This window comes from Phasianus colchicus, chromosome 6 (assembly GCF_987193195.1).
Source record: "Phasianus colchicus chromosome 6, bPhaCol1.hap1.1, whole genome shotgun sequence".
Taxonomy (NCBI): Eukaryota; Metazoa; Chordata; class Aves; order Galliformes; family Phasianidae; genus Phasianus; species Phasianus colchicus.
In genome coordinates, this window is record NC_143441.1 from 5,882,478 (window position 1) to 5,903,430 (window position 20,953).

Consider the following 20,953-nt stretch of genomic DNA (forward strand, 5'->3'; position numbering starts at 1 on the left):
CACCAATTTTACTAACAACAGAGTTAGCTTGCATCCAGGGGTCAGGAAAATCTCACTGCTGTTGTTATTTGAACAGTCATGAAATAAATTTCATAAAATTCCCATAAATTAACCCTGAAAGAAATATGCATATTTTTCTGGGTTATTCTATGCATATATTCCTCCACATCTCCTAGGTCCTTCATGTTCTGTTATATTTGCATACACATTTTATACTTTGTACCATATACAAGTAGTGTAAAGTATAGATCCCCCACCCTATGATTCAGATTGAAATCAGCTTTGATTAGTAAGTTCTATATTTTAATATTTCAGATTTTGGCAAACTAAAAAACAGCACAGCTTTGCCAGAGGTGTCTTAGATTTGCTCATACGGCAGTTTTAATAAACAAGAAATACACACTGCAGGCCAAATTATGTTTTGAGTTATCAGGTTTGCATAAGAGTCAGAACATAATTCGGCCTCTAAGATATTCAGTTCTGAATTATGATAATGTTCAAGGCAGAAATAACATAGATTGTCCTTAAACCAAGCTCTTGCAAATTAGGGGAAAGGACCATCTCTCTCCCTGTAGGCTAATCTAACAAAGTACCATACTACCAAATGGGGGCAAATAAAGAAGCCTGAAGCCCCCAAAAGATCTCGTTTTTAGACTACATTGAAAGGGAAACAGTGATTATTAACAGTATACATGTCCGGTAATGATCACAGCTTCAGGAGTAGAGGAGGAAATCAATATAAATTAAGCAGATTTAGCATTTTGCTGTTCACATTGTGTTCAGCAGCAAATAAAACATCCTACCCTGCAAAACATCAACTTCAATGGGAAATTAGAGCATCACTTGGGATTTTGCAGCATAGCTGACATTAGCATCCCTAAATTTCATAGAACTCTTTCTCTCCTGATATTTACATTCTTGGTTCACTTCTTAGGGTGCTACAATTGCTGTTCTTCCCTCTTGGCATTTGACAAAAATACCCACTGTTCTCACGTCATCGTGGAGCATGCTTCTCTCACAACTCAGCAAAGCTCCTCAGGATGCAGCTGAGAACAAGGCCATTTGTTGCCAGCAGAAAAGACCTCAGCCAACAGCAGAACCACGGCCTAAATGAAACCGTTTTGAGTTTTCTTAAGGATATCTGTTTAGTAGGTGTAGGGCATTTATCTTTGTCCATAGCGATCATCAAAAAGAAAATTTAATACTTTGAACAAGTCACTGTAAGAGAAAGTTGATGTACTTATAGTTGTTACTTCTGTTATCTCCAAGCTAGCTTAAAGTACTTGAACTAGTAATAAAAAAAAACTTCCTTCACAATAATCTGCTTGGTGAGACTAGAGAAGAAAGTTTAGCTTTCAGTTGACACAATTCAAACTAAAATAACACTGATATTTGTGGGATACAATAATAAAAAAAAGATAATGTCTAAAGAGAAAAATACTGGTGTAAATTTGGGGGGGTATATCCATTACCACTGTTTCAAAGTACAAAACCCCAAAACGGAAAGGAAAAGAGATTCCATTAAAAGCAATCAGCACACCACTTGCAGGAACTGCAAGGACTTCAGCTTCCCACACACATGAGGAAAGAACTGGTACAATTTGATTTTTGAAAGCTTTCATTCCTAATAAGTATTCATTGTCAATACAAAAGGACAGGCAGCCTGGATCCAAACTGCCTTCCTTATTCTCAAGCCCAGATGAACGTGAGCTGACTACAGAATTACTGACTTTAGGAGAGGCACTTGGTGTCAAACCAAGTGGTACTGGCTGAGCAAGCTGCTTATCCAGTCCCCTTTCCCCACACCACACCGTTGGTCAGGTCTCATAACTTTGAGAAGGGGGGAAAGGGCACTACATCAACAGAAATGAGGCAGCATCCTGCAGCAGCAGCAAGAGATTAAGCACCACTTGCTGCCATTTTACAGAGAAAGATGATGCCTGCAGTCTTCTTAAGGGAAACGTTCAAGGGGCTGATTGCAGCTGCTATGACAGTAAAGAGGAGGATGACCAGAGCAACTGCTCTCACACTGTCCCAGTGCACAGCATGACTCTCCAGCTGGGAAACCAGTGGAGATCTCATCATGTGCATCTGTTTGGTAATTACTGCAACTTCCTCCTCACCGAGCTTCCAACTTCACAAACAACTACTGATGCGAGCAAAGGTTACCTTTACAGACTTGAAAATTCTGAGCCTGTAGCTACTGGAAATCTGGAAATCAAGTTTCAGGGCCATCACTAGATACAGTCTCTCCCTGGAGAGAGAATTTGGGAGGAAGAAGATACCAGCAAAAAGTCTTGGGAGCAAGCTATAGTAAAGCTCTATGATTTTACCTCACTTTGTACATAGGTCAGACTCTCTTCTGACCTACAACAGTGTGTGCTTTTAGCAGAGAAAACTGTCTGGGGACAGATCCTTTATTTAAGTCACTGTTGGACTCTGAGCAGCAGTGGAGTGATGCAATTTACTACTGGCCAGAATCCTGCCTTTTGACTCGATTTGCACTTGTAGCAATAAGCACATGATGCATCCAGAAGCCTTTACTCGTGCAATAGTAATACATCAGAAAAGCGAGACAGTGAGCACAGCACAAGAGCTTAAAACAGAAGATCTGCAGAAACGCAAATCCCATAAGACAACTGACTTTGAGAGCTCCCAGTGTGAGCTGCTGGCAGAATTGGTGTGCTATGACCTCTTTCCTGTGGCAGCTCTGAAGGAGGTGAGCCCCAAAGACTCACTGTGTTTCAAGATGCCAAGATACCCACAGCTGTGAGCAGCAGGTAGCAGTGACGAGGCAAATCATCCACAGTAGCAAATGGCTGAGCTCCATGAAAGCACTGCCAAGCTTCTTGCCACGCAAGAACCAATGCTGCAGTCTTCCCAGAGATCACTCAGCTCAAAGCAATCCACCTTGAAACACTGAACACCACCACGTTCCTGCAGATGCCACAGAAATCACCGTCCCCACCTATTAGAAAAGCAGCTACGTGACAGAAATACCAACAAGACTTGCAGGTAACCACTGTGTCCAGGAATCCCACCCCACACAAGGGGCCAGCTGGTTGTCTCACAAATGTGGACACCAAAAATTCAGCTTTCTTTCCGGTGAATATTCAGGCAGAGCAGACAAAGCCCAGATTGGTTTGAAGCTAAAGCACAACTTTGTAATGGAAAAAGCAGGAGAAAAACCTCAATGTTAGTTTTATTTCACAGTCTATTTGCTAGCAGCTTTATGTTAATTTTTGAGAGTAGGAGGAGGGTGGGTTTTATTTTCCTTTCTTTTTTATTAGAACAGCAGAATACCACATCCAATTGCAAGCCTCTCATTTGCTTTATATTAATCAACTTGAATTTGTTAATTCTTAGATATCAGATGAAAAATGCTTCCAATGGGAAGATCTTCCCAAAGCGTGGTCTATTAGCCAAGTTTGGGGATTTGTTGTGTTTTGTTTAGGTGTTCTGGCTGTGGTGTCATAGCAAAGAAAACGATACAGAGTTCAGGTACAAAGACAAGGAAAAGCTATAACCCCCCCCCCCCCCCCAAGGAGGAGAGGTGATTATGCTATCGTTCACCTTTCTGCCAGGGACAATGTTTTTGCACCCTCCCTCTCTCCCTAAAAGCACACTGACCCCACAGAGAGACATCTCTCCCAGGCCTCTGCTGAAGGAACACTGCCAGTAACACACACACAGAGCCAGTGAGAGATCTGTCAGCACCTTGTGATTACAGCATGCTATCAATCTAGATGATATTTATCATAAGAAGAAACCAAGAGGAGAAGTCAAGGAAGTCTCCATGAAAACACGCTGTGTATGTGCTTGTACGTGGGCTAGGAGAGGTCTTGTGCTAAAGCCTGTCTCTTCTCTGGCTTGCAAAGGAGACATTACCCTCAGAAGAATAACCAACTCCAGCAAAGCTGAAAATCAATACACGAGAACAATGCAATTAACTATATTAATTATTGCTACAATACACACAACTCTCTGGGTAACATACAGTACAAAAAGCAAAGCTTACTTCCCTGGTTTCTTTCTAGAATCTTTCTCAAAAACAGTCTTTTCTATTCCAGTTAATTTGAACATGGAGCTCCTAAGGTGCAACCCTTAAAAAAGGAAACAACTACAGTAGCTTTTTTTTTTTCCTTAATTTAAGCACATGACACAGAGCTTATTCTGAGAACACTGAGTTCAGTATCAGCTTTGCTTCCAGTCTTCCCCATCCCCAGCTGAGACCAACACAGCACAAATCCTCTCCAGCAACATTTGCTCTAACATGCATGGATTTCTGACGTGAATTTCCAGAGGGACTCACCAAGAGCCCTGCCTTTGGGAGTGTTATTCACACAATGATGTTGAAATTGGTTTCATATAATGAATGCAGAGCGATAAAGTAGGACGGTTAAGAAAACCATGTTTTTAAAGAAATATTTCAAAGTAAGGCCTGACAGTGCCGCTGAGCAAAACTCAAATCTTTAGTAATAATTTAAGGACGAGCCTTTGCACTTGAAATGGTGACAGGGTCCTCCTAAATGAACTTTCATGAAAGGTATAGAAACAACTGCTGTGAGCTAGACCAAGTATTTCAGTTCCACGTCCCACCTCCATCAGCACTTGTACTGCAGCATAACTCCTCATCATTTCCATTCATTTTAACCCACAAAAATAAATTGATTAGATAAATTTGGACAAGATACTTTAAGAAGTGTTGCCAGGTGCTTCTGGATATGAAAAGCAGAGTGGGAGCTTTAATGCAGTTAGCTCTTAGTCACAGGAAGGTGATAAATACAGAAAGAAAATATCCTCTGTTAGTGTTTGTGTTTACCGTTTTCCCAGGTTTAAAGACAATGGAAGTTTCTCTGTCTTGCACCTTCAGACAGCCAGTTAAAGCAGCAAAGCCAGTAACACCAGCATTCTGACTGAACAGTATTTCATAAACGATGAGAGAAGGCGCAGGACAAAAGAAGCAGGCGTGAGTTCTTCCTAATTTCTTTTCCTCTAAACTCAGCTGGTATTTATTACTTTCAGTAGAGGAAAATTTAGCCAAAGTTAAACAAGAACTCAAGCAAAACAACTTACATAATTAAAAAACTTACTCTGGAACAGACAATGAAATTTGCTGACAGAAACAGTGGCAAATAAAGACACTGAAATCTTCATTAGAGACGCACTGAAATTTCTAGAGCAAAATAATTTTTCCACTTCATCCCAAATGGTCCCACTAAATAGCATTCTCTGTTATAGCTCTGCTATAGCCCCTTATCAATACAACGCTGGTGCAAAAAGTGCAAAGGAACCTGTAAAACCATGCTAGAAATTCTCAGTGCACGCAGAGCAGTGCAGCTCAGTCCTCCTCATATTGTCCGCCAAGAGTGGCTGGTGTGTGGAGGAAAGGGGCTTGCACAACTACCTCGTTACTCTGTAGAGAGGTAAAGCTATCAGGTAGCAGTGTACATTTGCTTTTTAGCATGGCAGGCCAGATACTCCTGGGGAGATCTGTGGAGGCCTTGGGAAGTGCTAGGCTCCCACAACCACCGCAGTTGTGCATTAACTTCTTGCAGTGAGCAAGGGGAAAATGGGAGCTGCACAACAGCTGCTTGAGTTGTGCTGCTGAGCAAACACACAGTGACCATCTCTAGTGACACGCTGCTACACACCTGCACGCAATCAGGCTGGAGCTGCTGCTGCAGCAGCCTTCCTCCTTTCCCACACACTGTCATGGCTGATCTTCAGGCTCAGGTCTTTCATGAAAAATGTCTTTTTGTTTAGCCGTACATAATCATTTTTATGAAGATCATCTTTTCTTTACAGTTTGCGTTGGTTCATCCCAATTCTAACTCTTTTGCACCTAAGTGGAAACATTAATCTCAACCTGATGCAACTGTGTCCCTCAGAGCAGCAGTCTTCTATCCCAGCTGACATGCTTCAGTAGAAGACTCAGCAGCTCAACATCTTCCAAAAACTTCAAGACATCTGCAATATCTGAGACTAGGAGTCTACAAACAAGTGTCATCTGATGAAAAAAAGTTTACGCCCATCTCCAACACTTCAACATTTTTGTCACACCGTTCAGATACATTCATTTTCTTCAACGCAGAGATTAACAAATACATGAATCATTCAGATCTGTCCATCACACAGCGCTGGTAATACCAGATAGTGTGTTTACAGTGCTTTCACAGTTACGTGAATCAATCCAGCGCACATTTGCCAAGATATAAAAATAAATGTTACATAATGCACAGTTCACAATCGATACATCGGTTGCACGCATCAAATAGAAGAAAACAGCACACGAACTACTATGCAACAACTGTCCTAAGAAGCAGAAGCTGCAATTGCCTGAGTCATCTGACCAACAATTTGGTCTCATTCTTTGGTGAGCACAAGCAATAAAGACAGCAGAGTAACAAATGCAGCAATCCTCTTGGTTTGTCCAGGAACAAAGTAATTAGGCACAGTCAGAAGCGTTCAGCATCTTCGGATGATGTTTTCTATTGCCTAGGCTCAGAAAGGAAATGTTTTTCCTCCAGACTGACACAAACTGATGAAATATCACTATTAGTAACGATGATGAGAGATGGAGAGATTGAAGATAGGGAGTTCAAAAGCAAACATGCTGCAACTTAGCTCTTGGGGGGGGACCACCACCCACAATCTGAGAGAAATAGCCTTTAGAAGTAGCATTTTCCTAGCAGCTTCAACTTCCAAATGTTACAGGCACATTAACAGATGTTTACATAGAAATATTTTAGAGACACCTACATTTCTGTGTCTGTATTTTATCACTAAGTTTTTTGATTGCAAAATAAGTTTTCTGTGAAGCAGGCAATTAGATAAAACAAGTACCTCCCACACCAACAAAAAAGCTTGCATTCATCTTTATTAAATAAAATCATGACCTAGTTACACCAGTACAAGTCAGGAACGACTTCCCTGATTTCAAAACTGCAGGAAAATAGAACTCTTGCCACCTAAAACGTAGCCAGGGGGGATTTGTACTGTTTGATTATTCTGCAGCAGTTACCCGTAAACACCAAACTGGATCTCCTTTGAAAACTGAAATACCAAAAAAAGCCTCTTCATCTTTAAGGTCTATAGGATTTTATACAGCACAGCTCTGGGAGGTACACAGTTTTAGCAGAGCAGCCTGTTAGGGAATCCTCATATCTTAACTTCTGCACAGAAAGACTGCTGGAAGTCATGCAGACACCTGTTGCTTTGAGAAGGCTAAGACAGCAAACACAACAAACTGCACACGAACAGCTACCAGAGAAACAAACAATCCTAAAATTCCTGATCTCTCCCCGCATCTTTCCGCCCCGTAGCGATTTTTAGTATTTGAGAGAAGCAACACAAACCTAAGAATGGTGAAAGGTTATGGAATTTGAAAACACTCTCTAAGGCAACAAACAAATACTGGAAACAAAACCACAGCTCCCGAGGGCCGTGTTCCTGGATTCATCGGAAGGAAACAAGCTAGCAAGCTGGAAATCTGCGGTCCTGAGAGCAGCGGTGTTACTGAGATAAGGCTCCAAACCAAGAAGTTCTGCAAACGTCTCCTTGTGCCAAAACCGGGGAGGGATTCACAGTGCTGATTGCTGACAAGTTTCTTGGACAGAAGTAAATACAGAAGGCAGACAGGAAAAGAGATGTAGAAGTTGCAGGGCATGCACTGCAAACGCGTACAGCGACAAGAGGCAGATGTGAGCAACAGCTGTCTTTAACCGAAGCTGCAGAGAGGGAACAAACAGAGAAATGAAAGAAAGCGGAGGAATTAAATCAGGCTCACCAATAGTAAAGCTATAGCCATCGATGCTGAAAGTAGCGCTCCGGCATTTTTTAAACCCTTCCTTTCTGCTGCTTGGCTCTGTCATGATCCCTCCAGCTTGTCCCTCCGGCTCAGTCTGTCTCCCCGCGGCAGCGGCACGCAGGGCTCTGTGCCGGTGTTCCGTGCCCGCCGCTCCTCCGCTAGCGCCAGCCCTCGCAGCCAGCCGCGCACATCTCCGGCGCGGGGAGCCCAAGCGCGCACCCAGCCGCTTTCTCCTCCCCCAGCGCGCACCGATGTGCCGGCCCGGCCCAGCCTCGGGCAGCGGCTCGGTAGCCAAACCCACGGCTAAGCAACCGAGTCGATAAGACAGCTGTATCTGTCAGTTCCGCGTAGGAGTTCAGCGCACAGTCAAAGAAAGATGAAAGGTGAGGCTTGGTCCCCTTTCTATGACTCCCCTTGCTCTCGTGGCTTCTGATTTGCCCTCGGATTTCAGCCCTTCCAATGCAAGCTGAGCGTTTCAATCAGTCGGGACATAATGAATCAACCCAAGATTAGAGTACATCATCAATCATCCACTTGTTACACAAGCAACAAGTCTCTGGAAACACAGCCAGAAGAGGAGTATAAAATGTTTTTACCAAAAAAAATCTTAAAGGACTGTGAGAAATAAAAGCAATTTAGTAACGGTGATGATAAACTGAGCAGAACGTACACACGCTCAAGGAAAAGCCTTCTGAGCTCCTGCTCACTTGCCCCATCATTTATAAGCCTTCCTGCAACTTTTTTCTTTCTCCACTGAGAAAGGAAGGCAGGCCAGCCCCTTTCTGTGAACAGACACCATTTAAAGTTGGGGCTGAGGAGGTTTTCCCAAAAGGCAAGCAGCAAGTCAGGCTTTTATAAACAGGAGTCCGTGCCTATAGCAGGGGTTGGAACTAGGTGATCTTAAAGGTCTCTTCCAATTCAAACCATTCTGTGACTCTATGAAAGCACTGGCAACGTCTTAATGATGCCACTTCATGTGAAAGTCCGCAAACCTATTGTAATATGTAGTAGCCAGTTCCTATATTAATAAGTGCTCCCTTTTTCAGGTTTCAAAGAATCATAGAATCACAAGGTTGGAAAGGACCTGCAAGCTCATCTAGTCCCACCATCCTCCCGTTACCACTGCTACCACAGACTAAACCATATTTCACAGCTCCTCATCCAGACTCCTCTTGAACACTGCAGGGACAGCGACTCCACCACCTCCCTGTGCAGCCATTCCAGTGCCTGACCACTCTGAGAGAAAAAGTTCTTCCTCAGGTCTAACCTAAACCTCCTCTGGTACAACTTGCAGCCATTTCCCTGGGTCCTGTGTGTTGCCTGGGAGAAGAGGCCAAACCGCTCCTCATCACAGCCTCCCTTCAGGAAGTTGTAGAGTGCAGTGAGGTCTCCCCTGAGCTCCTCCTGAGCTCCAGACTGAACAATCCCAGCTCCCTCAGCCGCTCCTCATAGGACTTGTGCTCCAGACCCCTCACCAGTTTCGCTGCCCTTCTCTGGACACGCTGCAGGGCCTCAATGTTTGTCTTGTAGTGAGGGGCCCAAAACTGAACACAGCACTCGAGGTGCGGCCTCACCAGTGCTGAGTACAGGGGATGATCACCTCCCTGCTCCTGCTGACCACACTATTTCTAATGCAGGCCAGGATGCCATTGGCCCTCTTGGCCACCTGGGCACACTGTTGGCTCATGTTCAGTTGAGCATCAACCAACACCCCCAGGTCCCCTTCCACCTCACAGTCATCCAGCCACTCAGCCCCAAGCCTCTTGTGCTTATGAGGGGTTATTGTGGCCAAAGTGCAGGATCCAGCACTTGGCCTTGTTGAACCTCATCCCATTCACCTCAGCCCAGCGATCCAGCTTATCTAGATCCCTCTGCAGGGCCTCCCTACCCTCAGGCAGATCAACACCACCTCCCACTTTGGTGTCAGCTGCAAACTTACTGAGGGTACACTCAATCCCCTCATCTATGTAAGAAGAACAGAAATAAATTCCAGGTGAATTTGGCACGTTTTACACTGGCCAGTATGTACACCACATGAAAACATTATGCTTCAGGAAGACTGCCTTCAAAATAATAGGAGACAGTTTGCTCAAAGCTTAGCTAAGGCATGCCAAAATGTTTACAAAACATCAGCAAGCCTGGTCTGTGTGTAAGGTATAAACCCCAGCCCTACCTTATACTTAACAAAAGATTGAGTCAGATAGAAATAGTGCACTGTAAACCCCCTCTCTTCAGAGGATGGGTGAGAGTCACTGCTGAGCTCTAGCCCAGTGATTTAAATTCCACTTAATTCAAACCCAGTCAAGAGCCTCTGCCAAACAGCCTTTTCAGTTACCAGGCTTTTTAAAATCATTTGGCTGTTCAATAACACGAGACAAATTTATTAAGTAAAGGGCTGTTAGTGGGTGTGGTTTTGGGTTTTGTTTTTTCTTCTTTGTTGTTTTTTTTTTTTTAATAGAAAGCAGGACCCAGTCTTCCAGTTTTCCTGGCCTTTCAAGACCAAAATGTGAAATAGCAGTAAGTACTTAGAAATAATATCTTCAGCACTTGCACCTGCAATTATCTATGACCTCAGAAGGGCAAACGTCAGCAGTATTAAAAAGCTGCCATTCTGGAGTAGGTTGCTGCAATGAAGAATTTTCAAACAGTTTACTGGACTGCATCATTTAGCTGCCTCTCCCAAACAATATAAAAACAGAGTGAGCATAAAGGGCTTCCAAGGAATCATTTTCTCTGTCACTGGCTATATAGGTCACACACCTACATAAGCACTGATGCTCTGCCTGGAGAATTACTCACACTTTATCTAGAGAGCACGAAGTTAAGTGTTATCTAAAGGAAAAACTGAATGGTGGAACTTTCAGCTTTAAGTTTTTTATTATTATTTTATGACACTGAATTTTCTTTAAACCATAAAGTGTTGGTTCATCAAAAAAAAAAAAACTGTGGGAAGATGATCGTGAAGTTTCAGTCTAGTTTCTTAGTTCCATGAAAGACTCCATTAAAAAGATAGGCAGATGCAGCCTTGCTTAAATGTGAGAGAGTTGTATGTGAGTAGGAGAATTGTATTAGCATTTCTGCTCTCAGGAAAACACCCTGATCTCTAAATTTCTCCCCTGCTGATCAGTCATCCTCACTGGAGCATCACCCACTTACTACAGATCGCAAGAGAGAGAAAAGGACTCCATCATTCAGTAGCTATGCATACATACATTATTTGGGAAAGATATCTTGTTCAACCCCACCTGAAATTCATTCAAATAATTTTAATAACTTCACGAGTTTATTTAGGTCAAAGCGAACATCTCCCTTGGGAAGAGCAGAGAGTCATTCAGCAGAGGGAACTGCTAAAGTAAGGCTGGAAAAATGGATCAACCCTGTTCCAGAGACAGCTCGAAACTGGCTGTTTGCAGTGGGATGCTCTCTCCCTTCAAAATGGCAGAGGCATTCACCTCAGGGTGGAAAGGAAGATGTTTTAACCAGCAAGTTTTTTCAAGATGGAAATAGCTTCCTCCCTGCCCTGGTAACAACTTCATCTGGCTCTTCAAAGAATTACCAGACTATATCAGTAACTCCATACCTGATCCTACCTGATTCTTTATGTTTTGCTGCTCAGCTCTTGGCTAGATGAGAGTTCTGCCCTCCCAAACAATCCCTACAGATTCATGTGGGGGGTACAGTACATTTTCTACCTTGCACTGCCAGGTACCAATACAAATTGGTAGGCAGCTCTCGCTGCTACAAGTTCAGTGCTGTGTAGAGCAATCCATCTATGTCATTTGTAAACCACCTGGGGGTCCTTTGAGATGAAGAGCACAGTGTGAATTAAAAATATTTATTATTGCTGTAAACAGACCAGAGTATCTATGGTAACATTTAATTCATCAACACATAAAGCAGCAATTATTTTTAATATTTTCCCCTCTTTTCAATGTGTGGATGAACTGTATTTTTTCAAACTTTAACCAAAGTTCTTATCAAATGAAGCCAACGATCCATCCAGTCTGCTTGAGGAAGTTACAGAAAAAGCAGTCACCTATAACACAAACACAAAACAGGCTTCCTATCCTTAGGCAGCCTGTTTCTGCCCTGCAGTAAAGGAAGCTTCATGCTTCATGTAACTTTGTCTAAGCCAGACTGAAAGATTTTTAATTGCAGTTCACACCCAAATGCTCTCCCCAAACAAATTCTGTATAGAATAATATACAGTATATACTCCTCTGTATCAGCACAAAAATCACAGCTTGTTCTTTCAGACACACATCCCTAGCTCTTGTACTAAGAGGAAGAGAAAATAAAAGTGCAGAGTGAAATCCTTGCCCCACAGAATCCAAGGGCAAAGCTCCTACTCACTCTAACAGGGCTGGAGTTCTGTCCTTCCAGTTTTCTAGACCTATGCTCCTGTTTATCCAGTTCCTGATGTAATCAGGTTTCATTGGAGCAGTGATGAATTCCTATCTCAGGTATCCATGTGCTTTTGTAGAGACTGTCACTAGAGTAAGCAGAATTAGGAACTCTGAGTTTGTCTTTCCAGAAATCTCAGGTATCCTAAAAATCAATTGACAACTTGAAGTTGAATATTCAGAACAAAAATGCAGCCATACTGGGTCAGAACAAAGTCCCACTTAGCGTCCTACACCCAACTCTGCATCATACGTCCATCACTGCCAGAGCAATACATTGTAAGAAAAATGATAAAACTGCTGAAAAATGATTAAGAACAAAGCAAACTATGGTGCTGTTAGACAAACAACTTCCATCTGAGGTACCTTTTGAGCTGGGTGTGTTTATGAGTATGTAGAAATGGTCAAAAGTTTCCAATTCAATCTTCTTTAGATCTTCAGTATCAGTAGCACCCATTAGCAGGCAGGTTCACAGGTTAGCTAAGCAGTGCATGAAGATTTCTTGCTTTTGAACCTTCCTTCTTCTGGCTACTTGATGGCTCCTTAGCCTACTACACCTTTTGACAACAGTGTCAGCTCAGAAGCTTTCTGGCTGTGTACCCAAAGTTGAGGAGTGATTTTGTGGAGCAAAGAGGAACCCAGCATTCAGGATTTCTGAGATTAAGGAATCCTTGAGATAGTGGGTTCCTGTACATGGACCACAGAATCACAAGGCAGGTCACATGGAGGCCTGCCTTTGATTCAGGAAAACTTTATGACAATAAAGTGTTCCAAACAATGCCTTCAATTTTACAATCAAACATTTTCCAGAGCAGTTTTAGAGAGGGCTCTCTCCCCACCAGTGTCAGTGTTGCCCAAAAACATTTACCATCCCAGAGCTCAGCACTCTTCAGAACTGAGCATGAGAAACAAGAATTGATGAATCTAAAGAAAACATCTTCCCATTTTAGAGAAGTTAAGACAAAATCTCCCAGGATGCTCAGTATATTTCTCACAAGCAATGATAAAGTTACGTACTGCAGGTTGTTTATGAAGAAACTTCATTCTTCCCCAAAAGCTTATTTGTTTCCTAGAAGTACTCTATATATGTTACAATTGTTTTTATCAGAAGTTGCTCTCTGGATATCCACTACATTTAAGATATTTTTTAAAATTCAGCAGCAGGGCTCCCTATCAACTCATACCTTCTCCAGTAACATTGTGAATCACGATTCTCATCCTATATGCAGTAACAGTAAGGTCCATCTTGCATAATTGGTCCTGAAATAACGTGCTGTTAACAAACTACAGTATCATACTTCATTCTACTGCAATTTGTAATTAGAAAAACTTATATGGTGAATCTAGACATACACAACAGAGGATGGAAAAAGATTATACTAAGAAATGAGTATGAAGATAAAAACACCTATCCTGGCCTATTTCCTTCACAAACCAGCTTGCACCATCTAGCACACTGAAAGCCAAAACCATCAACTTATGAGAGTAGTTCCACTTCTTAGAGATATTTTTTTAAAAAACAGATCAAATAATAACAAGACATTTTAGTGCTGTAATTCCCCTCTCGCCTAAGCAGTGCTGCTGATACAATTTCAGTTTGCCTTTATGTTTTAATTTGATTTTTTGTCTCATTTTGCACACTACCAAAGTATGACTCTCCAGTGTAATGTGATTTCCCATAGTACAGCAGACAATCTTGAAAACAGCTGAACCAAAATCAGAACTAGTAAAAGTTATACCATAACATAACAGAATAAAGCTTGGGGTAGTGGCGTCAAAAATAGGTTGCAATAACAATTAAAGCTATAAAATTCTGCCATATTTATGTGATGGCCAACTTATCACAGCATTCCTGGGACTATACAGCAATTAAAGTAATGGCTAAAGATGCTTGTGACAATATGGAAAAATTTCTGATCCTCTTGGTGCTCACACCATCAGTTTTACTTAGTTGATGTACTGGTGGTGGATGGTATGACATTGTTCCTTTCCACCACTAATTCCTCTTGAAAAGACAGGAGATTGTAGAAAGATAGCAACCTGTTAGTGCATACATGCAAATCACTGCATTGCATTTGATTCTCTGACAGTCATCCTTGTCCATAACATTTTAAACTGCAGCCAGTCACATCACAAAAGCCATTATTTGGCTTTCTAACTCACTCTGTGTACCACTAACGATTTTTTCCCCTGTTGGATTTCTCTCCTACTCCTTCATCCCTTTTCTGCAGTTAGTTTTAAAAGTATTTGGTTATGCTAAAGGAGTCCACAGACATGCTTTATCTGTGATGTGAATATGCTCAGCGCACACAACAACGAACAGAGCAAGGAAGTAAATCCTCCAATGGTGCAAGGCAGCGTAACTTCATCAGATTCAGCAAAGCAGCCCTTGCTCTTAAGATCAATATCTCTCCTGCCTTTCCAGTCTGGAGAGAAAACTGAGTTGCACTGCGCAAACAGCTGCTTATCAGCCAACAGCATCCTGAATACTAGCCTCCTCAGATCAGCATTTGGATTTTAATGTGCCATTGCTCCAGTCTGTGACAATAGATTAGCTGGACAACCTCCCAGCGGAGCCAAGAGCATTGCTTTTCCTTGTTTTCATGTACATTGTGAATATGCCTGATTTTCTCAATATTTTATGTATTACTTCTGGCTACATTTAACACTTTCCAAACCACAACTGAAAACTGAAACTTTTAAGCTATCAAATCTTCTCTCCCCAAACTACCTAATAAACATTAAAAATGCATCCGGGTAAAAATAACAGTCTAATATCCTATTTGTGCTCCCTTCCCTAGTCAGCTGCTCCCTCTTCAATCATACCCATATAAGCAAGTAAACCAAGCAGCAATTCCGACCTCTTTTAGCTGGTATCCAAAACTATCACTGCCCACAACCACCACATGGTTCCTAGACCCAGGCTTTTTTGACCAGATCAAGCTGTCCTTGATACTAAGAAAATGTAGCCTATACTCTGTTTGCAGTACTCGCTGTTCTCCTTGTTGATACAGATACACTTGAATAAATGGAAATTAAGCTACAAAAGGGTGGTTTGAAATGTACACACAACACACCAGCACATACACAAACAGCTTTTCATACCATGTACAATTAAAAAACATGACATGGAATACTGTTCTATTACAGTTCCGGACAGAAGAGCAGAGAATTCTTTCTTGTCCTGGGAAAAAAAAAAATCAGCAAATACACTCTGAAAATAAAGGGAAAAGATGGAGATTCTACACTACCTACTTCAGGCATATAATGTAAGTGCTGAATTAATGTGATTGCACGAATTAATGTTAGTGCATGGTCTCTTTGGACTCCCCATACAGTTAATCATTGAATTATTTGAGTTGGAAGGGATACATTAAAGGTCATCTAGTCCACTCCACCCATACTCCACACACCCCCTTGCAATGAACAGGGACACCTACAGATCGATCAGGTTGCTCAGAGCCCCATCCAGCCTGACTGACCTTGAATGCCTGCAGGGAGGGGGACACCCACCACCTCTCTGGAGGCATTTGTGGTCAGGAGATGGAGGCCATAATACAGGGTATGAGTAACCTGGACCAGACCTACCATCATTATATACACAAACATACTTGTGTACAACCTAACCAATTCTGTTGCTCTGATCAAGGTGCCAATTAGATAAAAACTAGCTTTCAATAATGAACAGTTTAATCATCAGTATAGTAAAGTGAACTAGAGTGAAGAGCAGCTTTATTTGTTACCTACAGTGAGGGCTAATATTTTATTTTTAATTGAATCAGAGATTCGACAAGCATATTTTTCAAGTTGGAACTCCATTGTTGTCTAAATACTTAATGATTGAGACTTCCATTCATCTCATTGCTTTAATCTGTTTGGCTTTGTGTTGGTTTTTTTTTTAATTATATGAAAGTGATTGTATTGAGAATTAACAGCTAGGTATCTTCATAAAATACATAAAGCTACATCTTCCTAAAAAAAAAAAAGGAAACCTAGTTCAAATATGTCATACTATTTTAAGCATAAAAGATCCAACACATAATGTCATTCCATTTGGCAGCCATCTGCCCTATAATTCCTAATAACCTAGTCTGTGCTACATCTCTGTACCACAAATGACAGTTTTTAGCCTGAGTCCTTGAGCTGTTAACAAACTACCTTCCCAAAGTGTGGAAAGTTTAAAACACTTATTTAAATTCTAACTGTCTGAAAAGTAGGCTCCAGCCTAAGCAAATTAAGTATACATCCTCTATAATCAATACCTCCTGACATAGGATTGCTCTGCACAATTTTAGTTTGAACACAGAGAAGCCTAGCTAAATAGCTCACGTGTTTGCCTAAGAATTGGGACTTGGCCTTACTGTGGCTGAATCCTGCCCTGAATGATTGGCACGAGGAATTATCTGAATAATTCACTGACTTGCAGATTGGAAATAGTAAGCTCCTCTCTACTGGCTCCTTCTGAATTGCCACATCAATGACCAGGTGGAAGCTTAGCGTCATCCATGCCCTAGCCACGCAGCTACGGCCATCCCCATATAAGGTTATTACCAAAGTTTGGTAACAATCCATCTGCACAAATATGTAAATACACTAATATGGTTAATAAAACATCAAGTGGACAGCTGCATCCATAAGCTTACTTCCTGCTGCCATTTTGTTCCTACCTCACTCAGAGGCCAAGAACAAAACACCACCTAAATACTTTTGCAGGTGCACAAATTGTTTGCCAGGAGTTAAGGCATACTAGGCTGAAAACAAAAAGAGGTTCACAGTTGCCATAAGTACCATGCAGACAGCAGAGTATACCTGCTCACATGACTCATCCCAAAAGCCCAAGTGAAATCAGAATAAGAGGGGAATTAGAATAGTGAAAGGACACTGAAAAAGAAATCTTGAGCTGCTGAGAAAGTAATGCATCAGGATTACTGTTTCATCATTATACCTACAAAAACACAACAGTACAGCTAGAATTTGGGGCAGGAGATGGATTTCAAGAAGTTGATTTGGTTTCAAAATTTGCACTTTAAAAAGTTGATCTTGTTTCACTACATGCATCACTTTGTCATCTTCGTGCAGCACCATCAACAGCTCATTCTTTCTGAAAAAGATGCTTTACCATTTTTCAGTTCACAAGATCAATTTCAGTGCTAAGGATACAAAAACCAGATAGCAGCATGAGAACTAGCAAGCACCCACAACCTCACCATCATAGGCAGCAATGGTAAAGACATTTAGTTCAAATGATGCCGACTCTTTTAACTCTGCATGCTAACAAGCAAACAGTTCTACAACCCAAAATAAGCTACAAGCTTCCAGCATGAAATATGCCAGAGAAGAACAGTGACAGATTAAGGGCAGGGCACCCAAGACAGCAGCAGCACTTTAGATTGCTGTCCTGGTAGGAGTAAAGCAAAAATTCCCAGAAGATTGAAGATAGCAGGCCTTTCTCCATGCTTCAAGAGAAAAAAAAATAAATAGGCAAGTAAGTAAAGAAGCATAGCACTGATCATCACTTATCTCACTTAAGGGAAAAATCCTTCCTGACCCCCAGCTCTGGGGATGAGCTTAACACGGAATGGTAGAGATTCTCCATTATTGTCACTAAACTTCAGTTTAACTGTACTTGTGTTTACAGCAAGTATCCACAAATTCACATGAAAAGCAGAATTCATTGCAACTGAGTACACATTTCAGAGAGGTGATACAGGAGGCAATTAGCCCTGGTGATTAGCTAGAAAGACTTCTGTGTTGTTACACTGATAGGAGTTCTTGGTGCATATTATTACTGATTAGCAGGAATACTTTTGAGCAATCTCTTCCTGTTGTCCCTGCCTGATAACAGAATACTGAGTGTTTACAAAGAACCAGCAGACTATGAGAAGCAATATAGGAAAAAGCTAGTTTAATCTAGATCCTTGCAGCCTTCTCATGGAAGGGGAAATCAGTTGATTCAGGCCAAGAAAATAGTTGTTTATAACCTCCCCCTTTAAAAGTTGTTGAGTTCATTTTTTTGGCACGTATCTACAGCCATTTCAGGAGAACAATGTAAAAGTCACTAAGTCTAGCACAGGACAGAAGACTTGAAAATTCATCTACGAATCATTAACATTTGGACGTGAATACAGGTCCTTATTTCACTTTTCTCTGCATTTTCTAACTCCATTTAAGCAATGTTTTCTGCTGTATTCACTTCCACATAGAACTAATATTCTGCAGCTTTCCCCATTCTCCTCCCCAATGCACTGTCCCATCCTCTCCCTCCATGCAACTAATTCATTTCACTTTCACAACAAAGATATGATGGGACGAGCCAAGCAGAACCTGAGCTCTGGGAATGTACTGACAGTTTGGCAACATCACATCCAATACTCAGACTGGAACGCGTGGATCTGCTTCGTATTACATGACTTCCTTTTTCTGCCTTTTTTTTTTTAATAAGCACTAGTCTTACAAACAGCACTGACCCCAATGTAAAGTTAAGGTTCCCTTACTCCAGGAGGATGCAAGTAGGTTGCAGAGTTAAGATGAGGTAATGAAAGAGTGAAACAGGACCGTCTCCTTTCAGTGGTAGAAGGCTGAAAGATCTCATCAGCTGATCCCACTGCATCCTTAGCTAAACTCATTTTGCATTCACTTTATAACCTTGGAGCACCTTCCCTGTATATAAGTCCTGAAGGATAATCTGTTCACACCTATTCATTTGTCTTTAAAAAAAAAAGCTACATAAGTGCACAAAGCACAGCCTCATGCCTGAATCCAGGCTTCTGCTTGTACTGCACCTCAAGGGACCCAATGCTTTGGGATCCTCTCAATACACATCTCATGTCACTCAGGGCTGGAGTATGTCAGTACTGAGCCATCGCCAGGAACTCTCCACTAAGAGATAAAATAGTTTACTTAGCTTGATGGAAATAATTCATCAACTTGAATATCAGTAAGGCCATAATTTAGTAACCAGATGATAGATACATCTTTCATCTATCATCATTAAATCTACCAAGGCCTGCTTTCTTCAGGGGACAAATTTCACGGGAAGCTGCAAAGATTTCAGCATTAGCAAACTCAGAGCACTGCCTGCTCCCAGAGCTCTAAGGGTATGGAGAACTGATGATGTTACAGAGCACCAGAGCCCTGGGTGATGGGCCTTAAAGCCCTGACCAGCCTCACCTGGAACATCCCAGCATCTCTGCCAGCTGATCCATTCTAGCACTGTGAAGGGCCTCCAGGCCCAGACTGTGCTTTGATGGAGGTATCCTGGCTTTGGTCCCACCTCTAGCATAGATCTCAGTTAAGTAATAAAGGGAGTGCTTGAGATCTTCAAGGTCTGAAGTAAAGGCAAGCAGGCTAGATGACTTCTAATTTTCTGTCACACAGATGCAGTACATCCACTTTCCTCGCAGTCCACAACCCTACTGATGCACAGCACATATCACACTGGTTATGCCATCAGATGTGCCAAGAGAAAGATCGAGGTCTGATTCTGTTAGTCTCAGAGCAAGCGTAAGACTGCAAAGATGTCCAGTACACCTCAGCTTTCCCAGCTCTGTGTAATTCCTACAGCCTCACACTCTTGCAAAAGCAGAAGACTCCACTGGCAGGGAGATAAAAATCCACAACACGTATCAGATGAGATTTTGCATTTGCAAAAAAAAAAGAATGTTACCTTATTTTATATACATAAACATTCTAGGCTCACTCCTTAAGAAAAATAAGCCAATAAAACTAACAATAGAACTTTTGTAAGAAAATTAAATCATACACAAAACCCACAGATCCCAGCAGCATAAGTTTCAAACCTTAGAGATGCTAATGTATTAACCAGCATGAAGATAGAAAACTTCCCCCCCCCCCCACAAAAACCTCGCACTGTGGGACTTGCTAAAACACTTTGTTATGGAGAAAAATATGGTTTTGGAAAAAAAAAACCAAAACACTGCATCTAATTACTCTACTGTATTATGAAACATGAGTAAGTATTTCAACTACTACATGCGATACCTTCTATGAGAATAGTAACATATTCCAGTCTCAACTTAAGGACAGATTTTTTTTTTTAATCAGAAATGACTAAAAACCTGAGCTGAGACCACAAACTCGTATGAAATACGTCTTTTGAATTATTAGACTTCAGTCAAAATTTGTTCTGTTAAATTTACCTCTACTTTTTATTAAATAGTAAAATTCTGGAAGCAAATGAAATTAGGTGTTGTATTTCTGTATCTAAACCTTCAATTTAGGTTGACAAATCTTAGTAGTGATTCATGAGACACATCCTATGAGCCATCCTGGTCTATTTGAAGCTCTTCATAGTGAATACTTTTTCCTTTACAATTCAGTTTGAAGTAAAAAGCGAGATCTACTACAAAGAACAGCAGATTTCCATCAACTGGAGTCATAAATATGACAGAATGCAATCAGCAGTGTTTTCCCCAGTCTTAACAAAAGTGTTCTTTAGCCCAAGGCATCCAAATGCTCTGCCAGAAGTCATAAATTCAGGACTCTGAAGTTTCCTTCCAGCAGCATCCTGTTAGGCTATACAGACAAGAGGGAGAGCCTGTGGGATGTGGCCCCTGGAAGCAAGCACCTTCCAGCAGCTCTGTTTTAAGCTCTGGGTCCTTCTGTGCAAGGTGGCCTAGGGCAGCCCCCCCCTCAAAACTGCAGGCACACAGGGGTCCCAGATGCTGCTCCCTCCTCTTGAGGCACCACAAGAGCAAAGGAAAAGCTGAAGTGATGACAC

The 20,953-nt window shown here is 41.7% G+C and overlaps 1 protein-coding gene across 6 annotated transcripts in view; it reads right to left on the minus strand.

Annotated features, from left to right (window-relative positions):
- Window positions 1-20,953, minus strand: part of PDE1C (phosphodiesterase 1C) — a 340,705-nt gene that overhangs the window by 279,908 nt on the left and 39,844 nt on the right. The window contains exon 1 of one of the 6 annotated variants that reach the window (XM_090142264.1): window positions 7,790-8,373. The exons of 4 other annotated variants lie outside the window; for them this stretch is intronic. In XM_090142264.1, coding sequence (XP_089998390.1) covers window positions 7,790-7,874 — 85 coding nt within the window. In that variant the 5' untranslated portion in view covers window positions 7,875-8,373. Of the gene's footprint in view, window positions 1-7,789; window positions 8,374-20,953 lie in introns of those variants that run through there. One more of the 6 variants, XM_090142261.1, reaches the window with a different exon arrangement.